The 27,074-nt window shown below is 43.4% G+C and overlaps 2 protein-coding genes and 1 non-coding gene across 5 annotated transcripts in view; all 3 read left to right on the plus strand.

Moving 5' to 3' along the window:
- Positions 1–18,679, plus strand: part of VCPIP1 (valosin containing protein interacting protein 1) — a 39,646-nt gene extending 20,967 nt beyond the window's left edge. For 2 of the 3 annotated variants that reach the window (XM_048840832.2, XM_048840833.2), the window contains one exon: positions 2–5,351. In XM_048840832.2, the coding sequence (XP_048696789.2) occupies positions 2–876 (875 nt within the window). In that variant the 3' untranslated portion in view covers positions 877–5,351. Of the gene's footprint in view, position 1; positions 5,352–14,891 lie in introns of those variants that run through there. The other variant, XM_048840835.2, reaches the window with a different exon arrangement.
- A 4,948-nt stretch (positions 18,680–23,627) lies between these two features.
- Positions 23,628–23,717, plus strand: TRNAY-GUA (transfer RNA tyrosine (anticodon GUA)). The gene is given in 2 exon segments: positions 23,628–23,664; positions 23,682–23,717. It is a non-coding gene; the product is annotated as a tRNA-Tyr (tRNA).
- Positions 23,718–24,282: 565 nt separating this feature from the next.
- Positions 24,283–27,074, plus strand: part of MYBL1 (MYB proto-oncogene like 1) — a 45,845-nt gene continuing 43,053 nt past the window's right edge. The window contains exon 1 of the mRNA XM_048840837.2: positions 24,283–24,793. Within this exon, the coding sequence (XP_048696794.2) occupies positions 24,774–24,793 (20 nt within the window). The 5' untranslated portion in view covers positions 24,283–24,773. The remainder of the gene's footprint in view (positions 24,794–27,074) is intronic.

The raw sequence follows: 27,074 nt of genomic DNA on the forward strand, positions 1-27,074 counted from the left end.
GGTCTGGCTGATGGCAAGCACTGTACTTTTCCATATCTGCCTGGTAAAAATTTTGTGTATAATGCAGCAGAAGATAGATTAGAGCTGTGTGTGGATGCTGCTGGGCACTTCCCTATTGGTCCTGATGTTGAAGACTTGGTTAAAGAGGCATTAAGTCAAGTACGAGCAGAGGCTACTTCAAGAAGCAGGGAATCAAGTCCTTCACATGGACTTCTGAAATTAGGTAGTGGTGGAGTAGTAAAAAAGAAGTCTGAGCAACTGCATAATGTAACTGCATTTCAAGGAAAGGGCCACTCACTAGGAACTGCATCTAGTAGCCAACAACTTGATCAAAAATCCAGGGAAACACCACTTTTAAGAAAGCATAACACAGAAACAGACTTCAATCCCAGTCCCACTAAAATAGAGCCTTCTATATTCACAGCTGCTTCTGGTAACAGTGAGCTTATTCGCATAGCTCCTGGAGTAGTGACAATGAGAGACAGCAGGCAGCTTGACCCTACCTTGATTGAGGCACAGCGAAAAAAGTTACAGGAAATGGTTTCTTCTATTCAGGCATCAATGGACAGACACCTGCGGGATCAGAATGCAGAGCAGTCAGCATCAATCGATCTGTCACAAAGGAAAGTAGAAGCAGTGAGTTCATCACCTAAAACTGGCAGCATTCAAGCTAATTTGCCAGAATCCTTTTCTGTAACAGGTGGCACTGAACATTCAAATACAGAAACAACTGCTGGCAATGTGGTAAATTCAATGGGAGCAACATTCCACACAAGACCTAAAGCACAAAAAGGAAATTCTGTTGAGGAGGCTGAGGAGATGGATAGTCAAGATGCAGGGATTGCCAATACAACTGAGCCGATGGATCACTCTTGATTGGTTGAAAGCTGATGAGGATAGAGATTACTGTTCAAATGTAATGTTTGTTGGCTGGGCCACATAAAATGATTGGTCATTAAATCTTGTATGTTTCAAAGATTATATCTTCTTATCCAGTGCATGATAGCAAGTGTATGGCTGGCAATAGCTTTTAATATTCCATGCTGCTGCCCAAGCTGGCTCTCAGTGACCTGTAAATTAGCTATTAGAAAATGCACTGAGATGAATATCTGCTGTAGATGTGGGTTATTGAAAGTTTTGTAATTTTTAATTCTATGAAAGTCTTAAAATTTAAGCCCATGTGAGATTCTTAGTGCTAGTTTAAGATTACCAAAAAGGCTAGAACAGAGAAAAAATACAAAATTGACAAAGTTAATGTGTTATCCCAGAAGTCTGTGACCACTCAAAATTATAGTGTAAACAGACATTTATATTAATTTCAGAAGAGCAACTGAAATTTAAATTGTATGTTAAACTTCATAAAACAATATATACAACACTTTAATTACATGATGCTGGCATTCCCTTAGATTTAAACACTTTTGCATCCATATTCCTGTATGTGCTTGTCAGAACCTTGGAATAAGAGTAACTATAATTAAGCTCTCTAACTTCTGCATATTGTCAATTTGAGCAAGATTAGAAAAAAGGCTACTTAGTGTAAGATGAAGACAAAGCGAATGCGGTGCAGTTACGCATGGCTGTCTGAGCCAACACAGCCATTTCATTGCTCTCTTAGTAAGTGATAGCATGCACTTTTTTGCCATGCAGTTTTTTTGATATTGGGATAAGGGGGAGAGAGGTTGGAAAGTGTTGTAAGAAGTTACAACAGATCAATAGCAAATCAGTTCTTAAAGATTTTGATTATTAGCACTGGTAAGTGGTGGCTATAGTTAAGTAATGGCTAATATCTTCAGAGCATGAGGAATTAACAGAATTCACTAGAAAGAAATAGCTCTTGAATGAGTTGCATTGTCCTAAAATGTTCTCCAGTGATAGTTGAGCTTCTAGAAGCTCATTTTTTAAACTCCATGGAAACAGGAAATATGTACTGTTTCAATGCCCATAAAGACTACCGTTTCTATTGGCTTCTCTTCAGTTTGTGATGCAAATTTCCCTGCATCAGTTCATGATAAAGCTGGTATCCGCTTAAGTAGCATTTTCATCAGGTCTACAGTGCTAGTTCTTAAGAAGCAGCCGCTGTGCGTGCTCCATAAAGATGGAATGTTTATCTTTATATTGATATTTCACTTTGCCTTCTACTTGTATATTCATATTTTAAGTGCATTATTGCTGCTTCCTCTGATTTAAACTAAAATGGATTACGCAAAAGGTGTTAATACAGCCTCAAAGGAATTTAGAACATTTAGATCTTGAAGTCTGTTTCTGTGTGCACATGGGTTTTTACTAGTTCCACAGATACTAAGTTTTTTTATTATAAACATGTTTGTATTCAGAAAAATATCTCCTTACTTTTTACATTTATAGTCACATCAACAGAAACAAATTCTAAGCACTGTTATGATAGAATGCCCTAATTAAGGGAGGACATATTTTTTATATGGAAAAGTACCTGAAGCAAGTCACTTAAAATATAGTCCCAATTTCATTAAATTATTAGTAATTAAAACATCATATATTGGCTTTCTCTTTTCATACAGGGAATAAATATTTAATAAGGTAGTGCACTACTTACATATGAAACATAAAAATCACCTTTTCCTGAATAAATGCTAATTTAAAAGATATCCTTTTGCTAACTTAGTTATTTGGTTGAGAATTGCAATACGTGAAGTAAACTTCACCAAAATTGACCTCTAGTGCATTGATTAACTGACAGTGCTTATCCAATGAGAAATAGGATGCATACGCAGCAGCTGGAAGCTTGCTATAACCTCAGATGTTGTATTAGTGTCCACTGCTGCAGCCTAGATGTTTGGAGGCTAGAGACAGAAATGGAATGTGGAGACAGAAAGTACAAGCTTCCACATGGTGAGAGGTGTTAGAAAAAGGGACTAGCAGCATATAGTGTTCCCAAAAATCACTATAAATGAGCAGGGGTTGAGAGAAGAGGTACATGGGTGGCTGTGAATTTTAGAGAATCTAGCTGATATAAGAATTTCTTAAACACACACTAAAATCTCTTCAAGGAAAAGGCGAGAGAAAGAAACCTTCCCCATAAGTAAAGTATGTGTAGGGTGTTGGGAGAGTCTGAGGTATTTACATGCATTTTTAAATTTTACACACCATTCTTTCTTAATCCTATTCAGAGGGCTGGTGTGTACCTGTCAGCTACCTATTGCATTTTCAGGGGGACTGCATAAGTGTGTGTGTGTGTGTGTGTGCACATCTTATTGCTTGAAGAGGAAGATTCAGAGCAGTTTTGATTTTGATTGGTTTATTTTGTTAAATCTTTCCACATACCCTTCCTATATGAACAGAAATTAAATAGATGCAGATTATTCATTCTTTATTTTTGGCCCACAATTAGTGTCATGTGTCTAACAAATCATGTCTCTCAGAACCCTTCACTTTGTGAAGTAAAGAAATATGAAGGAGGTATAGTTAAATGTTCCTAGAACTCCAGGATGCATGAGAACTGTAATTGAAGCTCATTTTTTAGCTTGATGTGAGCTCCCCTAGTTTTATGCAAGCTTGCAATAAATGTGCATATTTCTTTGCAGTTTTCTTTATTTCAGTTAACTTTCTGATGCATTTAAGCATCAGTGTTTTTAGTGAGATGGCTTTCCAACATATCCAAAATGAAGTTAGATTTCATCTATGCCCTGGGGAGGTGTGTATCCGTAAGAAAGAAATTAAATAAAGAGCGCTGATACTTGTAAGTTTGGGCGAGTGTTTCATTTGAACTCTAGTGGGTCTAATAGAAGCAAATATAATTTGAGAGATATATACGTGCCTGTTTTTCTGCCACTTGTGTGCTTGTCATCTTTCCCTAAGAGAGTCAGGAAAATGCTTAGGGGGTGAGGCATGCTGGTGGGAGGAGAGCTTTAGTAAAATAATAATGGTTAATAAAGCTGTGTGACTAGAGCTTCTCTCTAAAGATGCAAAGATCAGTCAGTATTGTTTATCATCAGGCCTACTAGTACTTACTACAGAGTCACCAGTGTGAAATTGAGTAGCGGTTCCCACGTTTTGGGACAACTGTACTGGTTACTATCCCAGCCAGGGCCTGCCAACTTTTACTCAGTGTGCCTGACAAATTAGACTAAGTTTTGGAGCATCCCAAGCTCCATTGCTGGTTAATGTATGTAATTTGAATGAGAGGCAAGGCAGGCCGTGGCAGTATGCCAGGGCCCAGTGCAAAGACTTGCTAATGTAGGGATTGAAATCCAGACTATTGGACAAATGCTTTTGAATCAGTATCGGTATGCATACTGGAAACCACTGGAGTACAGCATGCAGTTAGCTTTCCAGCCAAATGCAAGATTTTAACAGTATTGTTATAACGGTTGGCTATGAATAAATACTTGCTACTGTGTTATATTCTCTGGGAATTAATGTTTGAATTTCATTGCTTGAGTGAAGTAGAGATTGATGTATCTTTCTTAAAAAGCTGCATTAGTTACTATAATATATTCTTTGGGACAACTTCTCTTTTGCAATCACAAAGACACTCATTCATACAGTTGGATTTTTTTTCTGAGCTTTTCAAGTTTAAATAGTATCTATTATCAGATGTAAAAATATAGCAGAATTTAAAGGATTCTGATCATATTTGAAATTAAAGGCAGTCCTTTATTTTACACATCTATTTATTGTGTGGTTTAGTACTTATGTGGAATTTTTAAAACCACAGCTCAAGCATGTGAACATAAAACAGCTCTTTGTAAGGATGATATTTAGGTATGGCTGTGTTAATGTCTAAACAAGGTTTCTGTAGCCTCCAAGAGAATACTTTGGCAAACTTCACAGAAGTACACTGGCTCAAAGCTGTGTGCTAACTCCATACAAAGGGTGTATTTTTTTTAAAACCAAAGTGTTTAATTTAAAATCTTCAAAATATGGTTAAAAAAGGGAAGGTGGGGGGAACTATACTGCCCCCTAAGACTAGCTCACTAATTCTGCCTTTTCTTTGGAACACACTGAAATGCTGGATATTACAATTCAGAATTCAATATTTAGAAGTGTGGGAGTTTAAGCACTATGCTCCAACATAACTGAACAAAATGTGAATGACTGAGGAAAATGCCATTGTTGTTTGTACATTTGTTTGGCACCTGACCATTTTTTTTTTTAAATTATGGAGTCTACATACATTTGTAGTACAATATTAACATGAAGTTGAGCCTCCTGTTTAAGAACACCAGTAGTGATCTGTTCAATGTTGTTTTGCTTGTGAATATCAGTTATTGAGTATTTTAAATTTTAAGATGTTGCATAAAATCTGTAGAATGCAGAATTCCCTCTGAGCCCTTATGCCTGTGGTAGAGCAATAAAAGATTGAAACATGATTGGTATTTTCAGATTTATTTTATTTTTAATGAGGATTATTGCCAAGAAACTAAAGAGTGCACTATTTGGAGGTAATGCTATTTAAAATATGTATAAATAAGCATTAATAGTGTATATATTTAGAAAACAAATCTTTTTAAACAGTAAGTGCTTTACATGTTGAATTAAAAATAAATTAGCATAAGGCATTGTACCATCTTCACAGCACTGGCTGTTATCCAGCACATTTGGTTTGTTTTATTTGTGATTCCTGTACTAATTACATTTGATTTTTATCTGTAATGTAACAATAGTGTATTATAGCAGTATATAGTGTACTATACTACACTTCACTGTACAGTATTTGGAATTTTCTTTGATTGCTATATTAAAATTATAAGTTAAAATGTCTGCTTCTACTTTATAAAGTACAACTTTTTGTCTAGCCTTTCACATTTCAGATTTTGTTAATCTTTTTAAATTAAAATTGTTTGCCTCTTTAAAAAAAAATGTTAAAGGGGGCGTCTTAATTAATGCATTAATTGTTAGTACACCTAAATTTAAATCACATGCTACTTGCATACAGTAGTAGTAATACATGAGGGGGAAAATAACTTCTCTTGTGTCATTGTGTATTAGTTTGTTTAGTGACACTTCTGCTTTAAGGAAATGTTTTTCTCTTTAGAGTGAAAGTGGGACCTCTCAACCTCACACCTATTTTGAATACTTCAATAAGTATTTAATGTTGCTACACTTAGAAAGCTATCAAAGATGCTTTAAAGATAGGATTTAATGGGCACTAAAGCTGAACTCTGAAGAATTATTGATTTGAACATTAGAAGATGTCACTTGCAGAGGAAAGTAATGAAATAAACATGAGACCAAGTTAGACATTCAAAGTAAACATGCAACCTGGGATATGAAGTAGTGAACTAAAAAACCTTACAATTTAAAGCAAAATTTTACAAAGGTTGTGTGTGTCTAGGTAAATATAAAATAATAAAAATAGCAATGGTTTATTTTGGGGGTGGTAGGGAACCTAAACTTTAGAAATCCTAGCAATACTTGAGTAATACTATGTTTGTTATGTCTCTGCTGCTTCAAATACATCTGCTAGTTCCACTTGCTGTAAGTTAAATTTTCCTCTGAAAATGGGCTTGGTAAAAATGGCATTAGAGCTGGTGCACATAGTTGGGATATTTTTTTTAAACCTGATCTGAAAATCCAAAAAAGTTGGTGAATCAAAAAAAGAACAAAATTTTCATTTTGTGTTGAATTAAACATTTTGTTTGACCTAGACCAAACCCTTTTTAAAAAACACTTTAATGTAGGAGGAAAAGAAGGGCTACATTCACAAAACTGCCATAGGAGGTGTTTGTGTTTGAGACAAAATAGTTTCAGAGATGATTCAAGGTTTTCACAAGTTTGTATCTTCCTGGGAGAATTCATCTTTGGGCTTTAAACTTCCAGTGTTTGGTCCCTGGCCAAAGATGCATTATTTTGGAAATGGAAAAATCTCTTCAATCATTTTCAAATTTTGTATGAGTGGAAAAACCAGCCACACAGATAACTCAAAGAACTCTGAAGAATGACATGTATGTAGTCCTTTCTGAGTAGGTCCAGAATTAAATTTGAAGGGAAATTAATTGCTTGTTAAAACTTTGAACAACTGAAAACTATACCCTTTTATAGAGTTGTATTTCACAGGTGTGTGCACTTAATGTATGTTAGTGGTTTAGGCAGCTTCATTAATTTCATTAGTGCAATGTTGCCTTTTCTACCATAATTACATAGTAACACATCCAAACAAACCAAAGAGCTGTCCAAAAAACAAAGCAAAAACAAACTCCCCTATACACACTTCTGCTGGGAAGAGGATGAGAGAACAAACTGTGACAGATATTATTCACACTAGAAAGAGCTCAGATACTACATGGTATACGAGCCTTTATAGACTAGAAGAGCATGTGCTTGTCATGGATCACACATTATCTCCACGTTGAGGTCAGAATCATGTTTACTGATGTTGCAAAAGGGATAATTATTATTGGTTTTCTTGCAGAAGCTAGTAGAAATGGTAGACTTTCCAAATGATCTTTGGCGGGCGGGGTGGGGGTTTGTAATTTTGCTTCTTGTTTCATACATACACTGGGTTGGCTTACCTATTGTATTGATGATTGTAATGTGTTACAAATAAGTCTAGAACTTGATAGCTGCATTTTATAAACTGAAGAAATGAATATGTAATATTTGGAAGTATATATTTTATAAGAAAAATAGGAACAGAAAATACTATATAGAGGGGCCTCAAGGCCAAGTTGACACTGTTGGAGCTGTTAACTTTCTGCATTTCTGACTTTTATTGATTTTTCTTTATTATTCTGACTCTAAATGATTCTACATTATTTATTTAATCTACATTAATCAATTTATTTTCTAATTTACTGATGTAATCAGTCTTTTACTTTGAATATAAATGTCGTCTTTATTGTGATAACCAGCAAAAAAGGTGGCACAACTATTGACTTCATTGAGATCTCTTAAACTTCCTTTTAGCTGAAACAGAAGGTATATGCATTAGCAATAGCATAGTCACATGCAGTTGTACTGTAATTTTATATGCTTACCATACTCTTTTTTTAAAGAAAAAAAAGAGAGAATCGGATGAACCTCCACAACTTTGTTCCAGCACTGAAACTGTTACTTCCCTGTGGTCCTCACTGTAAAGAGCCAATAAGTTAATTTTACTTCAAAAATCACAGTTGATCAGTTTGAGGATCAAAAGTGAATACTACCTAACTAATTTAGCAGAAGTCAGGTGCCCTAGACCAGAAGCTTTTATTCAACAAAGTAAATATATTAAAAATTAACTTTTTGGTAACATTGCCTCTCTCAGCCAACAGTGACAAGAGTTAGTTCTTGTGTGCTCTGCTTTCAATAAAAGTATCTGTTAAACTTTGATTTCTAGTTTAAAAAAAAAACCTTTTCTTTAGATTGTTTTGAAACTCAGGTATAGATGCTGTATAGTCAACTCAACATGTAGGAATTTATTTAAAACCAGGGCCCCAGGCATAGTGCAGTTACATAGTTGTAGAAATGAATGCATAATTTACCTTTCTGCCATTCTCCCAAAACTTTGTGCAGCAAATCCTAAAGAGGTCCATTAAATATTTTTAAAATGTCAGTTTTTCTGCCATCTTTCTGCTTGTCTGCCTGCCATTTGCCTATCTTCTCTGTACCTGTGTGGGTTTTATTGTGTGTTCATAATAGGCGTTTTAGTCTGTTTTCTGTACTTCTCTCTATGCTACTGTTCTAAAGACACAAGGGGAGGTAGCGACAAAACAATTCTCTAAGATTCAGGATACCAGCAAAGATGAAAGCTCATATGCCAAACTGATTCAATCATTAGAAATGAGTGATTTGCCCTGCTGGATTTTCTCTCAGAGGTGAGCATTTGTGGAGGGCGCAGCATAGCGGGCAGGGCAAACAGAAGACTGAAATACTGTCCTTTGGGGAAAAGGGGACGCTATCATGCAGTGCTTCTTAGCCACTGAGCAGTTCCACGTTGCAATTTATGTAGTCCTACTATGCAGCTTCTTAGCTATGTGAAATTGGTGTTTCTCTGCTGTGATGCTAATGCATTTGTATTGGTTATAAACACACCTTCTGGTGTACCTTTAGAATCTTTTTGATAAAAATTAACACAGTAAATGATTTTTATAATCTGTTAAAACCATGAAAATTCCTGCTCCCCTTTTCCCCCCCTCCACCCCAAAATTTCTGGGTGGCTCTTCCACAGAAATTTGGTAGGGGAAGCTTGGGGCCGAATTTAGGTCTAATATGTAGCGTAGTGCGTGATAAACTATTAATCATTTACACGTTGCTGGACAAGCATAATCTAATCTCAAAAACAGTCCTGTGAGGTGAGTGACAATTCACTTGAGAGAAGGGAAAACAAGCAGAGAAAGGCTAAGGACTTATTTTTCAAAACGATTAACGCATCTGCATGCCAAACTTGTGCATTAAATTACTGCTCTTTTATCACTAAAATGCATATGACTAATTACATGTCCAACTAGTATTTGTGTGCAATGGAGCTTTGGGACACACACATCAGCCACACAGTTACACACACTTTTGAAACTAGGCCTGAAGATCAGTGGTGGTAGCTTTATCCCGCTTCTTCCTTCTGCTCCCCCTCTCCTCTTCCCTGCAATCTGTATGGAGATTATTACTGGAATGCTCTTCACTCTGGTCAGGGTGTTGCAAGGAAATGTGTTGCAGTGGCATGAGGGAGGTTGTTGAGGAAGTGATAAGAGCATCCTCTTCCTTCTCCTTGTCAGAATGGAAAAACTGGGATGCTCCAGTAAAGGGAAGGGCAGAAAACTAGTATTAATTCTGCTGGCTCTGGCACTGTTTTCTGCTCGTTTCAGCCTCCCTCATTCCAATCTAGCTGTTATGCTACCATCAAACCCATCCCATTAATTGACTCTTTGAGGGTTGCCAGGTGTCCGGTTTTCAAGCAGAACAGCCGCTCGAAAAGGGACCCTGGTGTCTCCAGCCAGCACTGCTGACCGGGCCTTTAAAAGTCCAGGGGGCTCCGCACAGCTCCCAGAAGCAGCGGTATGTCCCCCCTCTGGCTCCTATGCATAGGGGCAGCCAGGAGGCTCTGCACACTGGTCCTGCCCCAAGCACCAGCTCTGCAGCTCCCATTGGCCGGGAACCATGGACAATAGGAGCTGTGGGGGTGGCACCTGCAGACAGGGCAGTGTGCAGAGCCCCCTGGCCGTGCCACCGCGTAGAAGCTGTGGGGGAGGACATGCTCCTGCTTCTGGGAGCTATTTGAGGTAAGCGCTGCCCGGAGCCTGCACCTCTGATCCCCTCCTGCCCTCCCAACCCCTAGTTCCCAGCCCGGAGCACCCTCTTGCACCCCAAACGTCTCATCTCTGGCCCACCCCAGAGCCTGCAACCCCAGCCAGAGCTCTCAATCCCCTCCCCCCCATGTCCTAACCCCCTACTCCAGCCCTGATCCCCTGCCTGGCCTCTGAACCCCTTGGTCCCAGCACAGAGCCCCCTTCTGCACCCCAAATCCCTCATCCTTGGCACCACCCCAGAGCCTGCACCCCCAGCCAGAGCCCGCAGGCCATCCCACATCCCAACTCCCTGCCCCAGCCAAGAGCCCTCTCCCACACCCTAAACTCCTCATTTCTAGCCTCACACCAGAGCCTGCACCCCTAGTAGGAGCCCTCACCCCCTCCTGCACCCCAACCCCCTGCCCTAGCTTGGTGAAAATGAGTTAATGAGTGAGGGTGGGGAGAGAAAGTGACAGAGGGAGGGGGGATGGACTGAGTAGGGGGGCAACACCTTGGAAAAGGGGTGGGACAGGGAGAGACCTTAGGGGGCAGGGTGGGGCAAGGGTGTTCAGTTTTGTGTGAGTAGAAAGTTGCTAACCCTATCTTTCTCCCATGCCTGAACTCTACCCATCACCTTCCCAGCTAAGAACCTTTCCAACCTCCTCAGCTTCCTCAGCAACAGCCTGTGATGGGGTGTTCTCCGCACATTTGCCCTGAAAGGGTTAAGGCAGGCCAGAGGGGCCAGTTAGCCTATTAGACAGCAAGCTGGGGGGAATTAAGACAGTGAGAGAAACCTTAATTAGAAGGTCACACTGTGCAGAAACAGGTGCAGCCTATATAAATCAGGAAGTGGGCAACTAAAGGGGCTACTTGGAAAGACTACAGTCACTTCCTAGGAGGAGTGTTTAGAGGCTGTAGATAACCCCTGGAAGGTAGGAGTGGTGAAACTGGCAAATCCAGAGAAGGAGGGGAGAGCCAGAAAGTTAAGAAAGGGATCAGGGAAATGCAGCAAGATATGGGTGGGGCAGACCTTGGCTGGTGATTAGAGGGTCCCTGAGCTGGAACCCAGAGTAAACTGCGGGCCTGGGTTCCTGGCATGGGTCAGAAGACTGTGTTTGGATGGTAGAGTGACTTGAGCTTAAACTTGAGTCTGAACCTGGGTTTATTATGCAGTGTAGATAGACCCTCTGGGCTAGTCTTGCAAAAGTCATGCTTTGTGCCTTGCAGTCTATGTGCTGCAGGACTATAAGTCCCTTGGAAGCAGACAAGTGTACTCAAGCCTCACAAGTAGCCCTCTGGGGCAGTGATCTCCAAACTTTTGATTGCACCCCCCGTTGCACCTGTCAGTACCTCCCTGAGCCCCTGGAGCTAGCAGGGACGTAGCTGGGGACAGGGAGAGATGTGGCCAGGGCAAAAGGGGCTGAGGCTTGGGCTGCAGCTGAGGGTGGGCCTAGGGCCAGAAGCAGGGTCATGTCTAGGGGCCAATGGTGTGGAGGGGGGTGGAGCTGCAGCTCGGCTGCGGTGTGGGCAGCAGGTGGGCACAAGTCCAGGTGCAGCTCCACTCCCAGCCTTGCCCCTAGCCTCGGCCCTGGCTGGGGGTGGGGAGGGGTTGGGTGGTGTTCCCTCCCTGCCCCTGTAGGGGATGGCCTGGGCCCTGCTGTGCCCCCTAGATGTTCCTCTGTGCCCCCTTAGGGGGTGCACCCCACACTTTGGGGACCTCTGCTCTAGGAGCATCATTCACACCACACAGTTGTGAAGTTAGTGGGGCTTAACCTTATTAAATGCTAATGACCAGCCACCTCTGCTTCAGATTACATAGTGAGCCAGTGTTAAAGGTGGAAACCTGGGAAGTTTGACTTCTTGTCTCCCATTCTTACTATTAGGCAACACTTTCTCTTGAATTCTTTGAGCAGGGTGGCCTTTTGGTTTTGTGGGGTGGAAAGGCTGCGTGGTTTAGGCTGGTAGTAAGATATTGCCAGCTTGACTGTACCTCAGGCTGGTGTTGACCAGCAGTTACCTCCATCTGACTGCTCTTTGTTTCCCCATGAGAAAATGTGGTGGGCTCAGTCCACTTGCCATCCAAATGCTATCACAGCTGGAACTAACTGCTTGCTTGCAGTCTTCTCAGCAAAAGAAACCAAGCACTGAGTGGGGATGGGGACAGAACTGACTTCACACACCTATACAGGACAGGGTTGGAGAACATTGCCTAGACAGTGTGGAAAAACTTGCACTGATCTTGCCTGGGCTGTATATCAAACAAACAACCCCTTCCTTCGCTAGAGCTGTCAATCTGGCAGCTTTCACAAACACGGGATGCACTTTCATTTTTAAAAAAAACAAACCATTTGCCAGCTCCTGCAGCTGCTGACGAATAATGATAAACCAGTAAAAGTGCCCCTCCCTTGGGTGGGTATAGCTAGTGTAAATTAAATGATATTTTAGACATGAAAAGTCTGCTGAGTTTATCCTTGTGAATTACTAACTCGGTAGCCATTTTAAGTGCCCCTCCCTTGGGTGGGTATAGCCAGTGTAAATTAAATGATATTTTAGACATGAAAAGTCTGCTGAGTTTATCCTTGTGAATTACTAACTCGGTAGCCATTTTAATATTGTTTGCCTGAAGAGGTTAAGGTCACAGGTAAGAATGGAGTACAAATATAGGAAGAATTACCTTTCCAGTTATAGATGGTTCCACATTTAACCTTCTAAATAACATTTATTAAATATGTTTGCCTCTATATTACCTGTATACAGATTATTAATATGTCATAGCACTGAAGTCAAAGGTAGAATTGTTACTTACCCCGAGACATACTTGAAGATCCAGTTATTGTATGGTATGTCTACACTGCAATCATTCATGCAGTGTCATCACAGCTCGTGTTGACATACCTTTAATCAAGGTAGCTTGGGTACCAGTAGCAGTGCAACCATGCAGCACAGGCTGTACAAGCCTGTCTGAAATAATGAGTAATTACTCAGGCAGCTAGTCCATGTTGCTGCTGTGGCTTCACTGCTCTGGTACCTGAGCTAGCTAGATTAGAGCTAGCCCTGGTATGTCCACAGAAGCTGCAATCGCATCCTGTGATTATAAAGCAGATATTTTCTTCATCTGCATCCCAATCTAGGTGCACATGCATGCAAGACTGTATTTATTTGAATAACAACATCTGTCAGGCCATGCATGTGCCCTGCACTGCCTTATGCTCCTGTGTGAGGGTGTAAAGAGTGGGATGATTGCAACCGTCCCTCAATTCCTTTGCCACTTAAAGACCATGGTGGCTGAAAACTAGGAACAGAGGGCTGGTTATGGAGATTGCAGAAAGTGTAGCCAGGGCATGCCACAGTCCTTTGGCTTGTTCCAAGATCTCTTCATGAATTGGGAGAGTGATTCTGGTGAGCATCGTTGCACTCAAATGTCAAGAAGCTAGAGATGTTTCTTGTATGAGTGTGGTCTCAATGTTCAGGGTCTCTTCAATTTCAGACAGGAGGTCCTGGAAGTCTTCAGTCATCGGGTGCCAGTGTGGGGCTTGTGCCACTGCCTTGTCCAGTATTGAGGAATCTTTTGGGTGGAGATGGGGAGTTTGTTGTTGCCTCACTGTCATTTCCTGTTCCTGTGGGCCCACTTCTGGTTCCGCTGAGAATGACTTAGCAAACAGTGCTGTCAAGAAGACAGATCTTCTCCTCCTTTGTAGACTTGCAGGAGGGTGATCTGTGATTCAACATATGGGAGAATGGTCCCCTGTAAGACAAATAAGGCTGTATTGGCTTCCCATATGAATGCTGGTCTAGTACCATTCCTGTGCCTCCTATGGGGCTCTGAATGGGGATTCCCTGAAGCCCTGTTTGGGGGGAGTGGGGGCAGAGGAGTGGAATGTTTGCTCATCTTCAAAGGTGGTGCTGATTGGTTGTATAAAGACAGTGTTGGTTTTGAGGCTGGTTGCCACTTCAGTACCGGGAATGACTATGGAGGTGCTAGGACTTAGAGGAGCCCATATCCCTCACCCTTGCTTAGCTCTGTCAGGATGAGGATTGCGTCCAGGTCTCTCACTCTGTCTGACTGCTTGGAGCCTTTGTACTTTGTACTCTCCATATTTTCCCCTCTGTCTTTGAGCTATATTCAAGCTTGGTCTGACTTTGTGCATTGGTGTCCTGTTCACAAGCAGGCATAAATGGCAGCCTCGAGGAAGCCAGTACTGGTAGCATGAGGGCTGTTGGTGCTGAGGTTTTGTGTGGTGAGGACTTCACTAATGTTGAGATGGTCCGTGTTAACTTTTCTGATTGTGCTGATTCAGTCAGCATCCTTTTCACCTTCTTTCAGGTGCTTGATCCTGGAGTCTGATGTGTGCTCAAGAGAGTGCTGGCCTATGCTGCTTTATCTAACCGCCTCTGGCTGTAACTGCCACCTCTGGGTCTGAAACGATCTGCATGGACTCCTCCAGCAGCTAGAGCTGATTACTCCTGGACTTGCAGGTCCTGGAGGAAAAGGACTTGCACACAGAGCACCTGTCTATGATATGGTTCTCTCTGAAGCAGAAGAGACATTGACTGTGCCTGTCCTTCATGGGGATCACAGCACGGGCAGGGTTTAAACCCTGAGGGTTTGGAGTCTGCCATGAGTCATGGTGATTTGTGGGAGGCATCTTGTTGTGCTGTACTGGGGGTTGCCAATTAATTTTTCTTTCTTTTTTTATTTATTTAAAGGAATGAGCTTTAGATAAAATTTCTTCACCACGTTGGCTGGAAAGAAAAATGGGTTTAGGATTTCTGAAGAGTAACGGGTCAGACATTCATCAGATTGTTTCACCACCAACTACAGTAAGAGGGAACAGAGAGGGGTCATGGCTGCCAAGACCTTTATGCCTCAGATGGGAGCATGAGGAAGCACAGGGTTCCTGTGCAGCCCTGATGGACATGGCTACTTTAAAAAAAAAAAGAAAAAAAAATCTTGTTTCCATGGGATCTGCACTGAAACATACTTCTAGAACAATATTTACTGAACATCTTGGCAAAACTAAATTTTGAATATTGTGACCTTCAACTCTTAATCTATTAATTAAGACTAACAATTCAGAATCTCGCATGTGTATATATTAAAATAAAATGTGTAAATATATATGTATAGTAACATGTACGCCCATTAAAAAGATTCTAGCTTTAAAAATGAAGTTTGTCTTTGCCACCCAATAGTGTCTATTTCAGGCCCGTGGGATGATTTTATTTAAGCATTTATTATTAAGTCCAGATGTTTGGTGCTGTACAAGGCAGACATAAAGACATGGGAACTGCCTGAAAAAGGCAGTTTTAGTTGCATATAGATCTTGAATAAACAGCCTGTCTAGTTCAAAGGTTCTTGTCATGGCCTTGATGTGGGGACACATTTCTGTGGTATTATCTCTTGGGTACAGCACAACTATATCTATGCAACTTTGCACTGAACAGACATAGTACATAAGCCAAGAAAAGCATATAAAATTGTGTGATAATTTTAAAATGAAATTATGGTCTTCTTTTTTCCCCACAGAACAATAGAACCATTTCAGCGTTACTATTCCACCACAGCTTTACCTATGGACTTTTGGCACAACTGCTTAGAATTTAGATTCTTATTTGAAAGTGTAGGGGGCGCTACAAGCTAAGATTTCCCATTTCTTTTGGTATGAACTGCCCTATCTGCTTACACTACAGAAGAAAAATTCAGAGATAAAATGTTTATCTTCCTAAAGCCTTTCACTTCTGAGCAGAAATTGTAATTTCCAGTGCTTAAAGGCATAATGTTTATGTGAAATTTTCACACAACTGTATTTTCTTTGAGTTTCCCTGGGTAAAATGTGTGTACACATTTTCCCCCAAAACCATGTACAACTTAAAAATCATGTGAAAACTATATATAGTATATATTGCCTTGAATTACTAATGACATGATAGGATACCAAAAGGTGGAGAACTTGCACATAAAAACTGAGTTTAAGTATTTTTGCTATTTGATTAACTTTTGCATTAGTCCTGGATAATAAAAGTAGATTACTTTGTGTCCTTGGTTTACTATCAGTTTCTAATCACTTTCACTTCAGTTTTCATAGCTTAGCACAATGTTGCAATATTTTGCTTGCCAATTTTGAAGGGAAATATCACTTGCTATAAAGTTTTGTTATAAAGTAATTGTTTCAGTTGGAATTAAAACAAACAAACAAACAAAAACATGGGGAAAGTGCTGTTACTTGTAGGATTTGTAAAAATTTGTATTCGGGGCCAAATATTACCTGATTGCAGCCTCTTAATGATGCCATAGTTTTGTTAATAACTTATCACATTTCTGGAGGATTTTACCTATAATTCCATAAGCAATTCTGCATGCCGTTGAGAGAGGATATACTGTAGCTTCTAAATTAGAGATTCAGGCGTGCATAACTAATTTTTTCCATTCTAATTATTTTTCTTGAAGCTGGAGCAACACCAATGACAGCACATAAGATTACCTGCTATTTCACAGCCATTGTGTTTTGAAAGTTGTACTGCTTGCAGTAGTATGGGGTTGTACCTTGTGGGTACGCAACAGGAAGAGGTTAAAGCACTTAATAAATGACAGGTAAGAAGAGGCCAAATTATATTGTGTGGTTGAATATAATTCCATATAAAAACATAAATCCCTCTCCAATCCAGAGCTTTAAATGCTGCATTGGTACCCAGATGCAGTAGCCTTTGTAAAGACTTTTCTACTTGCCGTGTTCACATTTCAGCACCCAGTGTCTTGTTGTACCTGCCAATGCTACCTCCTTCCTCACCCCAAAAAACTCCTCCTTTTGTGCACCAAATTGTAAAAATAGTAGTTCTTGGATATGGACCCCTTACTTGGAATTGAGGATTATGCCATAAATCAGTAGAATGGAAACTTTTCCTTAGGTTCATAAGACCTCAGATTTTGACTTTGTTGTAAGTTACTTATACGAATAATTAAGAGACTTCCACCTAGGGTAAAGAATAAGCAAATGTATCGTCTTTTTGTAGACTGGCTGTAACTTAATTTACAAAGATGAAACTCAAACTGTCGTTTGTTTACAATGCCTATACCTGTTTCTTGAGCAAGAAGCTCCATTATATTTTGTAACTTTGTATAAGTTGACCTATTTTTGAAGTGAAGAATAAACATTTGTCTTGGTGTATGTCTACACTGCAGCTGGGAGCATACCCCCCCAGCCTGGCTAGACATACACAGGCTTGCTGTGCTTGAGCTACTGCACTAAAAATAGCCATGTAGCATCATCCACACTGATTGTAGCATGCCCTAGCCACCCAAATACAGGCCTAAAAGGTCAGGTGGGCTTGTACTTGAGCAGCTAGCCCATGCCTTCACCTGTGTTGCAACATCCGCACTATTTTTATTGCGCTAGCTCAAGTAGACCCAGTGCGTGTTTGTTTACCTGGAAGCGTAGACATACCCTCTGACATAAAATGCTACTGCAATACAGCATGAAACTTCAAATGAAATTACATTAACTTCTAAAGCCCTAATCCTTCAGTGTCCCCTATACAGGAAGACCCTGGAGTAGAGTCCTAGGGGCTTCCATGAATGAATGTGTTGGGTAGAGCAATATGTCCCCCTCACTGAAGGATAGTGACATAACGTTATTTTCTATAGAGTATTAAAACTTACCTCTGAGACTAGAGATGCCAACTTTCTAATTGCAGAAAACCAAACACTCTTGCCCTGCCCCCGAGGCCTCACCCTTCCCCAACGCGCCACTCACTCCATCCAATACAACATTTGGCCTCCGTCACTCGTTCTCCACTCGCTCATTTTCACTGCAAGGCCCAAGCAGGCACCAGAAGGCCAGGAGCTGCAACAGTTTGAATGTGGGAGATGGATGTATGATTCAAATACCCTTCACCTCAGCAGGAAGAGATTTTAAACACTATTGTAAAATTAATTGCCCACCAAAAGAGTCCCGCTCACTCGCAATGCGAGTGATGGAAGAGATTATTGCAGGAGCTTCATTTTTCTTGCCTTCACCTAACTGTCCTGGTAGGGGATCCAGCAGAGCTGAAGCCACTGACTGACTCCTTCCCTACCTGACAATGAACTGTATAGCAAGGAGAAAAAGTTATGCTGTTCCATGTTTAATGACTAGTTAAATTGTTTAAATGTATGCTTTAATAGACAATATATGCAATATGGACAAATTAAAATTATGGGAGTCTTAGTCAGAGCTGTCCCTAGTGGTATGGCAAATTGGGGTGACTGCCTTGTGCTTTCGGGGTGGGCCCATGCTTCGTGAGGAGGCTGACAGGGAGGCGAGGCAGGAGATGGGAAGGAGGACCGCCCCCCACCAACCTCCTTCTCCCCCCAGTGCCTCCTGCCTGCCTGCGGGCCCCCTTGATCAGCACTTCCCCATCCCTCCCAGTGCCTACCATCGATCAGCTGTTTCATGGCATCTGGAGGTGCTGGGGGGAGGAGTGTGGGTGCAGTGTGCTCAGGGGAGGGAAAGGGTGGGGCCTTGGAGTGGGAGTGGGGGCTGGGCGGAGAAGGTGGGGAAACTCCTCATCTGTGTCCTAGCCCTGCACCCCCTAGGGATGGCCCTGGTCTTTGTGTTAAATATTTCCTGACACTTATGTTTAAATATATAATCTTAATATTGCATTGGTGTTATTTTATGAATTCATTATAGCTCTTTAATGTTAAGAAGATGAGGTTGCATAAAATACAATTCATGCTGTTCCAAAGCAGATTGAGAGGAAGTATGTTAGAATGTCACACACAGCATGACCACCTGTCCTTTGTTTGGTGTCCAATGTTCCACGTTGCACAACAAATCAATCAATATTGCCTTGTATACACCAATAATCATGCAAAGGATTGTACACTGTAATACAATGTGGTGTTTGTATATGAATATGTGTCACAAATAAAACATTGGGGAGGTGCCCTAAAAAATAAACTCTCCCCCATCATTTCCAAGTTGTCCTTTATTTGAAACAGAAAGGGTCGGTATATGGGTATGAGGGAGATTACCATAGCCAGAGACTAGCTCTTCTGTTTCAGGAACATCAGTCCTAGTGAAGCTATGCAGTCCCTGTTGCCAGGCTCCTTTTGAGCTGCTGTGGTGTTGGCACCATCAGACCATATGACCCACTTACTTTTTGCAGCAGGCACCCACCAGTGTGAAGTGCTAGGCTTTGTGCACAGTGATGTCTGGCTGCTGGCATGGTTCCTGATGTGTCCGCTGACAAGGTGGGTTGTAGTGGCCACCCAGTGGCGGGGGCTGGACCAGCCTCAGTGCACTGTCCCTGGATGTCCTAAGAGACACACAGCCAAAACCACACTAACCTACATGGTCCTCCTGCAGGGAGGGAGTGGCCTGCACAGCCAACTAGGCTAGCAGTTGTTGTGTCCATGTGCTGGGAAGGGCTGCGGGTGGGTCTGTCTTCACAGCAATAAAAGCTGGCTTTACAGCTGTCTGTGGCTCACTGTGGGGCTGTTTGGGCTAGTTGAATCCCAAGCTCTGAGATCCCTGAGCGGGGAGGGATTCAGAGATCCCCAATGTCTACACAGTAATGTTACATTCCCACTCTGCGGAGCCAGGCCTGCAGGGCATTTAATTGCAATGTAGACATATCCCAGAGACCTCAGAGGGGCTGAAGTGGAGGCTCCCGGGTAAGGACTACCGGGGAAGGGAGACATAAATTTGGAGCATCTCCACTGGACCCCTCCTCCCCAAGCAGCCGCCATCTGCTTGTGGGGAGCAGGGCCACCTAGCTGGGATGATTGCTAGGAAGAGCAGGAGGGTGCTTCGGGTTAGGGGTGCAGGAGGCTCTCCGGGCTGCAGACTCTGTGATGGGGCCAGAAATGAAGGATTCAGGGTGTGGGAGGAGGCTCTGGGCTGGGGCAGTGGGTTGGGGTGCAGGAGGGGGTGATGGCTGGGCTGGGGGTGCAGGCTTTGTGGTGGGGCTGGCAATGAGGAGTTTGGGGCTCAGTAGGGGGCTCCAGGCTGGGGCCAAAGCTTTTGGAGTGTGGAAGGGGGCTCAGGGCTGAGGCAGGGGGTTGGAGTGCAGGGTGCAGTCTCTGGGAGGAACTTTGGGGACAGGCGGGCTCTGGGGAGAGGGGTGGGGCTCTGGGCGGCTCTGACTGGTGTGGTTCGCGGGGGCTCCAGGAGTGTGCCCGCAAGGGCTGGGGGGGGAAGATACCAGTGAAAGGAGGACACTCAGGCCCAAGAATAGTAAACTATGCTTTATTGAAGGAAGGAAGAACTTACGCTCCAATCTGCGTGGGGAGCCCCTAGGACACGCGGAGGGGCTGCAGGGGATTCTGGCCATTCGGGACAGCTGACCAGGCACGACTCCACCGGGGAGGAGTCCTCTGTGGCGCTATATTCTCCGCGCTTATCTCAGGGTTACAGGGTTACAATAGCTGGTTACATTCTTATATATATAATTGACGCTTATTACATAAACTGACTTGTTTACAGGCAAAAATATGCTGAGCTATGCTACAATATCTTTTGGCAGGGTCTGTCAGACAAAGTTCATTGAAACTGCCTGCATCCTCCGCTTACATCCAGTCACATACTCAGTCCACCACTTAGCTCCTCACCAATCTTCCACAACCTTGCTCCTACAAGGAGGTCCTGACCTCAGGCAGTCCCTTACATAGTAGCTGCACCAATGCTGCTCCGGCATTTCCTGGGGCGCAGGAAGCTGGATGCATCCACAACGTCCCAGATTCGCATCTGCTGTGGATTCCCAGCCAATGACAACTGCAGAGCCGGTGCTTGGGGTGGTGCCTGCAGTTGGGGGCAGCACGTGGAGTCCCCCTGGCCGCCCCTCTACCGAGGAGCCAGACGTGCTGCCACTTCCCAAGAGCTGGGCAGGGAGCCTGCCTTAGTCCGGCTGCACTGTCCTGCTGCGTAGCCCGGCCCCAGCCTAATGCTGCCAACCCGACTTTTAGCGGCACGATCAGCTGTGCTGACCAGAGCTGACAGAATTGCTTTTCAACCAGACTGAGACACAGGCAGTACCTTCACAAGTCATGATATAATGATACTGTTCTCTTCCTTATCCTTTCTTCCTGGTTGGGGCTGGGTGTCTTATTTCTGCTCAGCCCAGTCCTCCAAATGCATACTGCTGTGAATGGGACCTAATCCTTTACACCTTAAATGTAAAAGCGTTTTGCCTTTGATAGAATGAGCAGGATCTGACTCAGAGTGCCTGCTACCCTGAGTAGTTCCAGTAAAGTACTGCCAATAGGACTAGTCACAGTATGAGGCACTTTGCTTGGAAGAAATGTTTGCAGAAGTGAGGCCTTAAATTGCCTGTCCCAAAGAGATTACAATCTGTCTTTATCTGTACTGTAGTGTAAGACACCATGGGCATTAGATTATAAAGTAATAAATTATGTATATACACACAACTTTTCTAATTCCTGTATAGATAAGAGAAATCTCCTAATTGCTATCTTCAAATTTTAACAATATTTGGTGTCACAAGTTAAGTGGTATAGGAGCTAAATAAATGAGTTGTTCAACCCCTAAATGGCAGAAATAGAGCATTTTATTGATCACAAAGAAAACTAAGGCCCCAGTCCTAGGGTTACCAGGTGTCCAGTTTTCGACCGGAAAGTCCAGTCGAAAACAGCCTGACAGAGTCCAGTCAGAAACACTGACCGGACACCAAAAATTCAGTTGCTGCCTGGAGGAGCGTGGGTGATGCCTAGGGGGAACATGCAGGGGCAAGTGCTTTCCCAGATTGGCCTGCCAGGGAAGGGGTGGGAAGAGGCGGGGCAGGGGTGGGGCCTCACAGAAGGGGTGGAGTGGGGGCGGGAAGAGGTCAGCGGGCGGCGGGGGTGGTCAGTGGTGCGGCCCTTGGGCCAATGTACTAGTCCTCATGTGGCCCTCGTGGTCATTTGCGTTTGAGACCCCTGGTTTAGGCAATCCCCCTGTCTTGGTTTTAGTTTCCTGTGATCCTGTCTTTTTCCTTTTTAAATCATGATTTATTTCATTTAAATAATTGTGCAGTACCAATTAACTAATTAAATAAAAGGTGTAAAAGTACTAAGTACTAAATGCTGTTCTTAAAGGATAAAGTATTTTATTTAGAGACACCACGAGTTAAAATATTTGTAAAATCCTTACATATATGATAGAGGTGAATCAGTTTATTAAGTGAAACAATTTTTAGAATTTGATCTTTTACATACTGTTTACTACAGTAGAACCTCAGAGTTATGAACACCAGAGTTAAAAACTGACCAGTCAACCACACACATCATTTGGAACTAGAAGTTCACAGTTAGACAGCAGCATAGACAAAAAAATTAAAAAAATAAATACATTACAGTAATGTGTTAAACATAAAGTACTAAAAATAATAAAAGGAAAGCAGCATTTTTCTTCTGCGTAGTAAAGTTTCAAAGCTGTATTAAGTCAATGTTCAGTCATAAACTTATGAAAGAACAACCATAACATTTTGTTCAGAGTTACAAACATTTCAGAGTTACTAACACCTCAGGAATGGAGGTTGTTCATAAGTAACTCTGAGGTTTTATTGTACTTTCATTTCTCTCAGGGTAGACAATAATGATAAATAAGTTTTGTTTTTAATGTCTAGTCATTTCCTCTTTAGTTTTTATGACTATTTTGCTTGGGTTGCAAACAGTGGGGGGGGGGGGAAATGTGGTTAGAAAAGTTGCTTTTTTTAGACTAGGTTGAACACCTATTATTAGTGTTTGATTTAAATAAAAGGCAAAAAGATAATACCAGTTTGACTTTCATAATTAACCTCCCTTCCCCAAAACAAAGTACTTTATAACTGAGGAGGCTGATCTTCTGCCTTTCCTTATTCCTAGTGATTTTTCACAGGAGTAAGGGAGGGAGAATGCTATTCCTTAGGGCTTATCTACACTTATCCATGCAGCTGCACTGCTGTAGTGCTTAGTGAAGCTATCTACACCGGCAGGAGAGCTTTGCCCCTTGGCATAGGTACTCCAACTCCCCAAGAGGTGGTAGTCGTGTCAACGGGAGAAGCCCTCCCATTGATGTTAGGCTGTCTACACCCCCACCTTGGGCTAGGTTGGTATTACTATTTTGGTCAGGCAATATAAATTTGTACTGTAGACCAAGCCTCAGATTATACATTATATCATACCATATTATGTCAGGCAAATATACATGAAAGGAAGGAAAATCTCAGTGGAGAGAATTTACTTGTTTTTATAGGGGGAAAAAATTGTAAGTCTGCCTACCTAACAGTGCATCAAGAGTCAACAGGTGGCCTCTCCAAAGCTCCATTTCTCTCTCCATTTTTTATTGGTATAAAAGCTGCCCTCACTAAATTTATTACTACTCCAGACTAACTTATTTTTAAGTGCCATGAACTAAATTATAGTAAACTGATTGAGTCATGAAAGTGAGACTTGTGTACAGAGGAAACAAGCCTAGTTTTAAAGTCCCTTCGATAGCTCAGCTGGTAGAGCGGAGGACTGTAGAGGTGCTGCCTATGGGAATCCTTAGGTCGCTGGTTCGATTCCGGCTCGAAGGAGACATGTTTTATATATTATCCTCTATAGCAGGGAAGGTGAGAGAAATCCCTTGTCAGTAACGTTTGTACTAAAAGAGGTGTTTTCCTCCCTCTGCACACTATGCTGTTCACGTGCATTTTATTAGTCATGAGTCACTGGCACGCAAAAAAGCTCCTGAATGTAGGTGATCACAACCAGCCCCACTGCCTCCCTGCAAGCGCCAGCCCTAGCAACTAGGGGGAGAGGGCCGAGGCCTGAGAAGCAAGAGCGGCGGCAGCTGCAGAGCCCAGACAGGGCTATGAGCTTATTGCAAAGCCGCAGCGGAACAAGCAGCCATTGTCCCCCACTGCCAGGCTTGGCGGGAGGAAAAACTCACTCCCCCAGCATGCAGCGCGCTATGTCCCGCCTCCCTGCTCCGTCCCCGTGCCCGTCTGGCTCTATGCCCCGCCCGCTCCTTTCCCACTGGTCGCACCCCTTCCCCCTCTGGCGCGGTGCCCCGCCTCGATCTCGTGCCTCCCCCACAGCCAATGGGGTTGCAGTCCGCGTGCGCAGATTCAAACGGTGACTCTGGAAGGAGGCTGGGCGCGAGATTCGGCGGCACGGACAAAACCAGCCGGGAGTGTGGCGGCGGCGGAGCAGCTAGAGAGGGCGGAGAGGCGCGCCCGGGACGGGCACGGGGGAAGCTGGGGCGGCGGGGGACGCAGCTGGAGCCGGGGCAGTTGTGACGGAAACTTGGAGCCGCAGCTTGGACCCGGACAAGAAGCGTCCGCAGCCCCCGAGCCTCTCGCCGTAGCCGGGTCGGGCTAAGCCATGTTCTGTGTGCGGCGGGCCGGGCCAGGCCGGGGCTAGGAGCTGCTGCCGGTGGAGGGGGTGGGGTTAGATGCGCTGGAGTCTCCGGGAGCGGTAGAGGGAGTCGCCCGCTCCCCGCGGTGCGTGACGGGGACGGGCGCCACGAGCGGCACAGACTCCCGAGCCCGTGCGTGAGCCCCGGGGCCGCGTGAGGAGCCCGGGCGGGGAGCCGCGCAGCTCTGTTCGCCAGCCCGCCTCCGCCCCCCTCCCTATGGTGCGCCTAGAGGATGGCGAAGAGACCGCGCAGGTGAGTAACGCCCCTGACTGGCCGGCCCGCCTGCCCCGCCTCAGGTGTCTCCGCGCCTTGGTCCCAAATCCCTGCTCCCTCCCCCAGTCTCAGCGCCTTCTATCTTCCGCGCCCAGGTGGGGCAGGTAAGTCCGCCTTGCCCCCACCCCTCGTCCCCTTTCATCTTTCTCCCCAGACCAGAGGCGCAGACCCTCCTCTTACCCAGCTGTCCTTCCCCGTGCTCAGTTGTCATTGCCCACTCTCCGCACCCCGCAGTTATCCCGATCCCGTCTGCATCACCCCCTCTCTTCTGTCGCTCTCCTGTCGCCACACAGGTGTTCCCTGACTTCTTCATCTCCCCTGCATGTTGGATCCCCCAGGAGTCGCTGCATCCATGTCTTTCCCATGTTGCCCCCTACCACAGACATAAAGATAACCTCATCTTCTCTTTCCCTCTCTGCTTTCATACACCCCTGAGGGGAAGCTGGGGTTGACCATAATCAACCATGTGCTTTTAATATTCTTTGTCTTCACTAATTCCTATTTTAATTAAACACAGACTGTTTCTAGTCCTGGGATGTCCACTTATTGAAAGACCCCTATATGGGGTTCTTTCCCCTTAGCTGGGGATCTATGAGAGAAAGTGTGTTTATTCAGCTGCAGACATTGAGAGCTGTTCTAGATAAATCCTCAATTTTGCAGGAGCCTGTGTGTCTCCTAAAAATTCAGATTTTGAATATAAAATGAAAAATGTGTTAATCTAGTTACTGCCATCCTCAGTGTTTCTAGTTGTGGACTTCCATAGTGTTACCTGTTTAAAAATAAATAAAATTTTGAAAACCAATAAGGAAATACAGAAGGGGGTTTAGAAGGTTGATAAGGGAAGAGCAGGATAGTTGTTAATAGCTTTCATAACTAATAGGTTTTGATTTTCCACACTATTTGGCGATTGCTGTGGATTCATATTGTTCATAGGAGTGAAGAAATTATAGGTTGGTGGTTGCTACATAAGAATCTGCTACTGTATTTTTCTTCTTGAGATCAGGTTTATTACAAATACACTATAAATTAATAGTTCTTGTTGAAAAACTGCAGTGTGTGTGTGTGGGGGAGGAAGTAGTATGTTTGCCCTGTAATTTGTTTCAAGGAACACACAAATATCTGAGAAACTAGAGATAATCAACTACCTCAATGTAGGTGTGTAACTGTATCATATAACATCAGAAATTCCATCTACAATATTGTACCCAGTATAACATCTGGAGTATCTCTCTTTCTCCAACAGAAGTTGGTCCACTAAAAGTTATTACCTCATCCACCTTGTCTATCTGGCGTTTAGGAGCTAAATAAGACTTACTAATCTTTCTGTAAGTGCTAACATGCTATCAGTGAATATTGAGTTGTGAAGAATTTACATTTCTTGCTAGATTATTAAAATAGGTGTGCATAGAGGATGAACTCGTCTGTTACAGGTTGGTAACACTAGAACAAAAATTTCCATGTTGGCATATAACAACACGACATGCAAGAATGGGTGCAAATTGCTTTTGGGATTGCTAATTTAGTACAAGAGTAAGGAGGAATCTTGATCTTTGAGTTCCAGGTGGTATTATTAGGTACAGTAACTCCTCACTTAAAATCATCCCAGTTAATGTTGTTAGGTTGCTGATCAATTAGGGAAAATGCTCTTTTAAAGTTTCACAATGCTCCCTTATAACATAGTTTGGCAGCCGCCTGCTTTGTCCACTGCTTGCAAGAAGAGCAGCCCGTTGCAGCTAGCTGGTGGGGGTTTGGAACCAGGGTGTACTGGCAGCCCCCCCATCAGCTCCCTGCTCTCCTAAATTCCCTGTGCGGCAGCCACTCAGCAGGTTACCAATTGCTGGCAGTTCAGCTGTCCTTCGCCCCCACTGCCATGTGCTGCTCCTGCCCTCTGACTTGGAATTGCTCCCGGGAACTGTGCAGGGGAGGGGGAAAGAGAGGGGCTAATGTCAGGGTGTCCCCTTCCCCCCTACTCCTGCCCCCTGTTTACCCCTTGTCCATATAGAGCAGCGTGGGGACGGGACAGAGCTCAGGACAGAGAGAGCTTGGTGGCCTCAGCTGCTGTCTCAACTTTCTGATTTTTTTTTTTTTAAAGACAATGTACTTAGAATGGGGTCAGCGTACTTAAAGGGGCAATGCACATCTCTCTCCCACACACAGGGTGTGTGTCTCTGTCTCTGTCTGCCATGCTGTTTCCTCTCCCTCCATTCATGCTGCCTTGTAGAGTGTGAGGCTATATTAACAACGTGTTAACCCTTGAGGG

This window comes from Caretta caretta, chromosome 2 (assembly GCF_965140235.1).
Source record: "Caretta caretta isolate rCarCar2 chromosome 2, rCarCar1.hap1, whole genome shotgun sequence".
Lineage (NCBI taxonomy): Eukaryota > Metazoa > Chordata > Testudines > Cheloniidae > Caretta > Caretta caretta.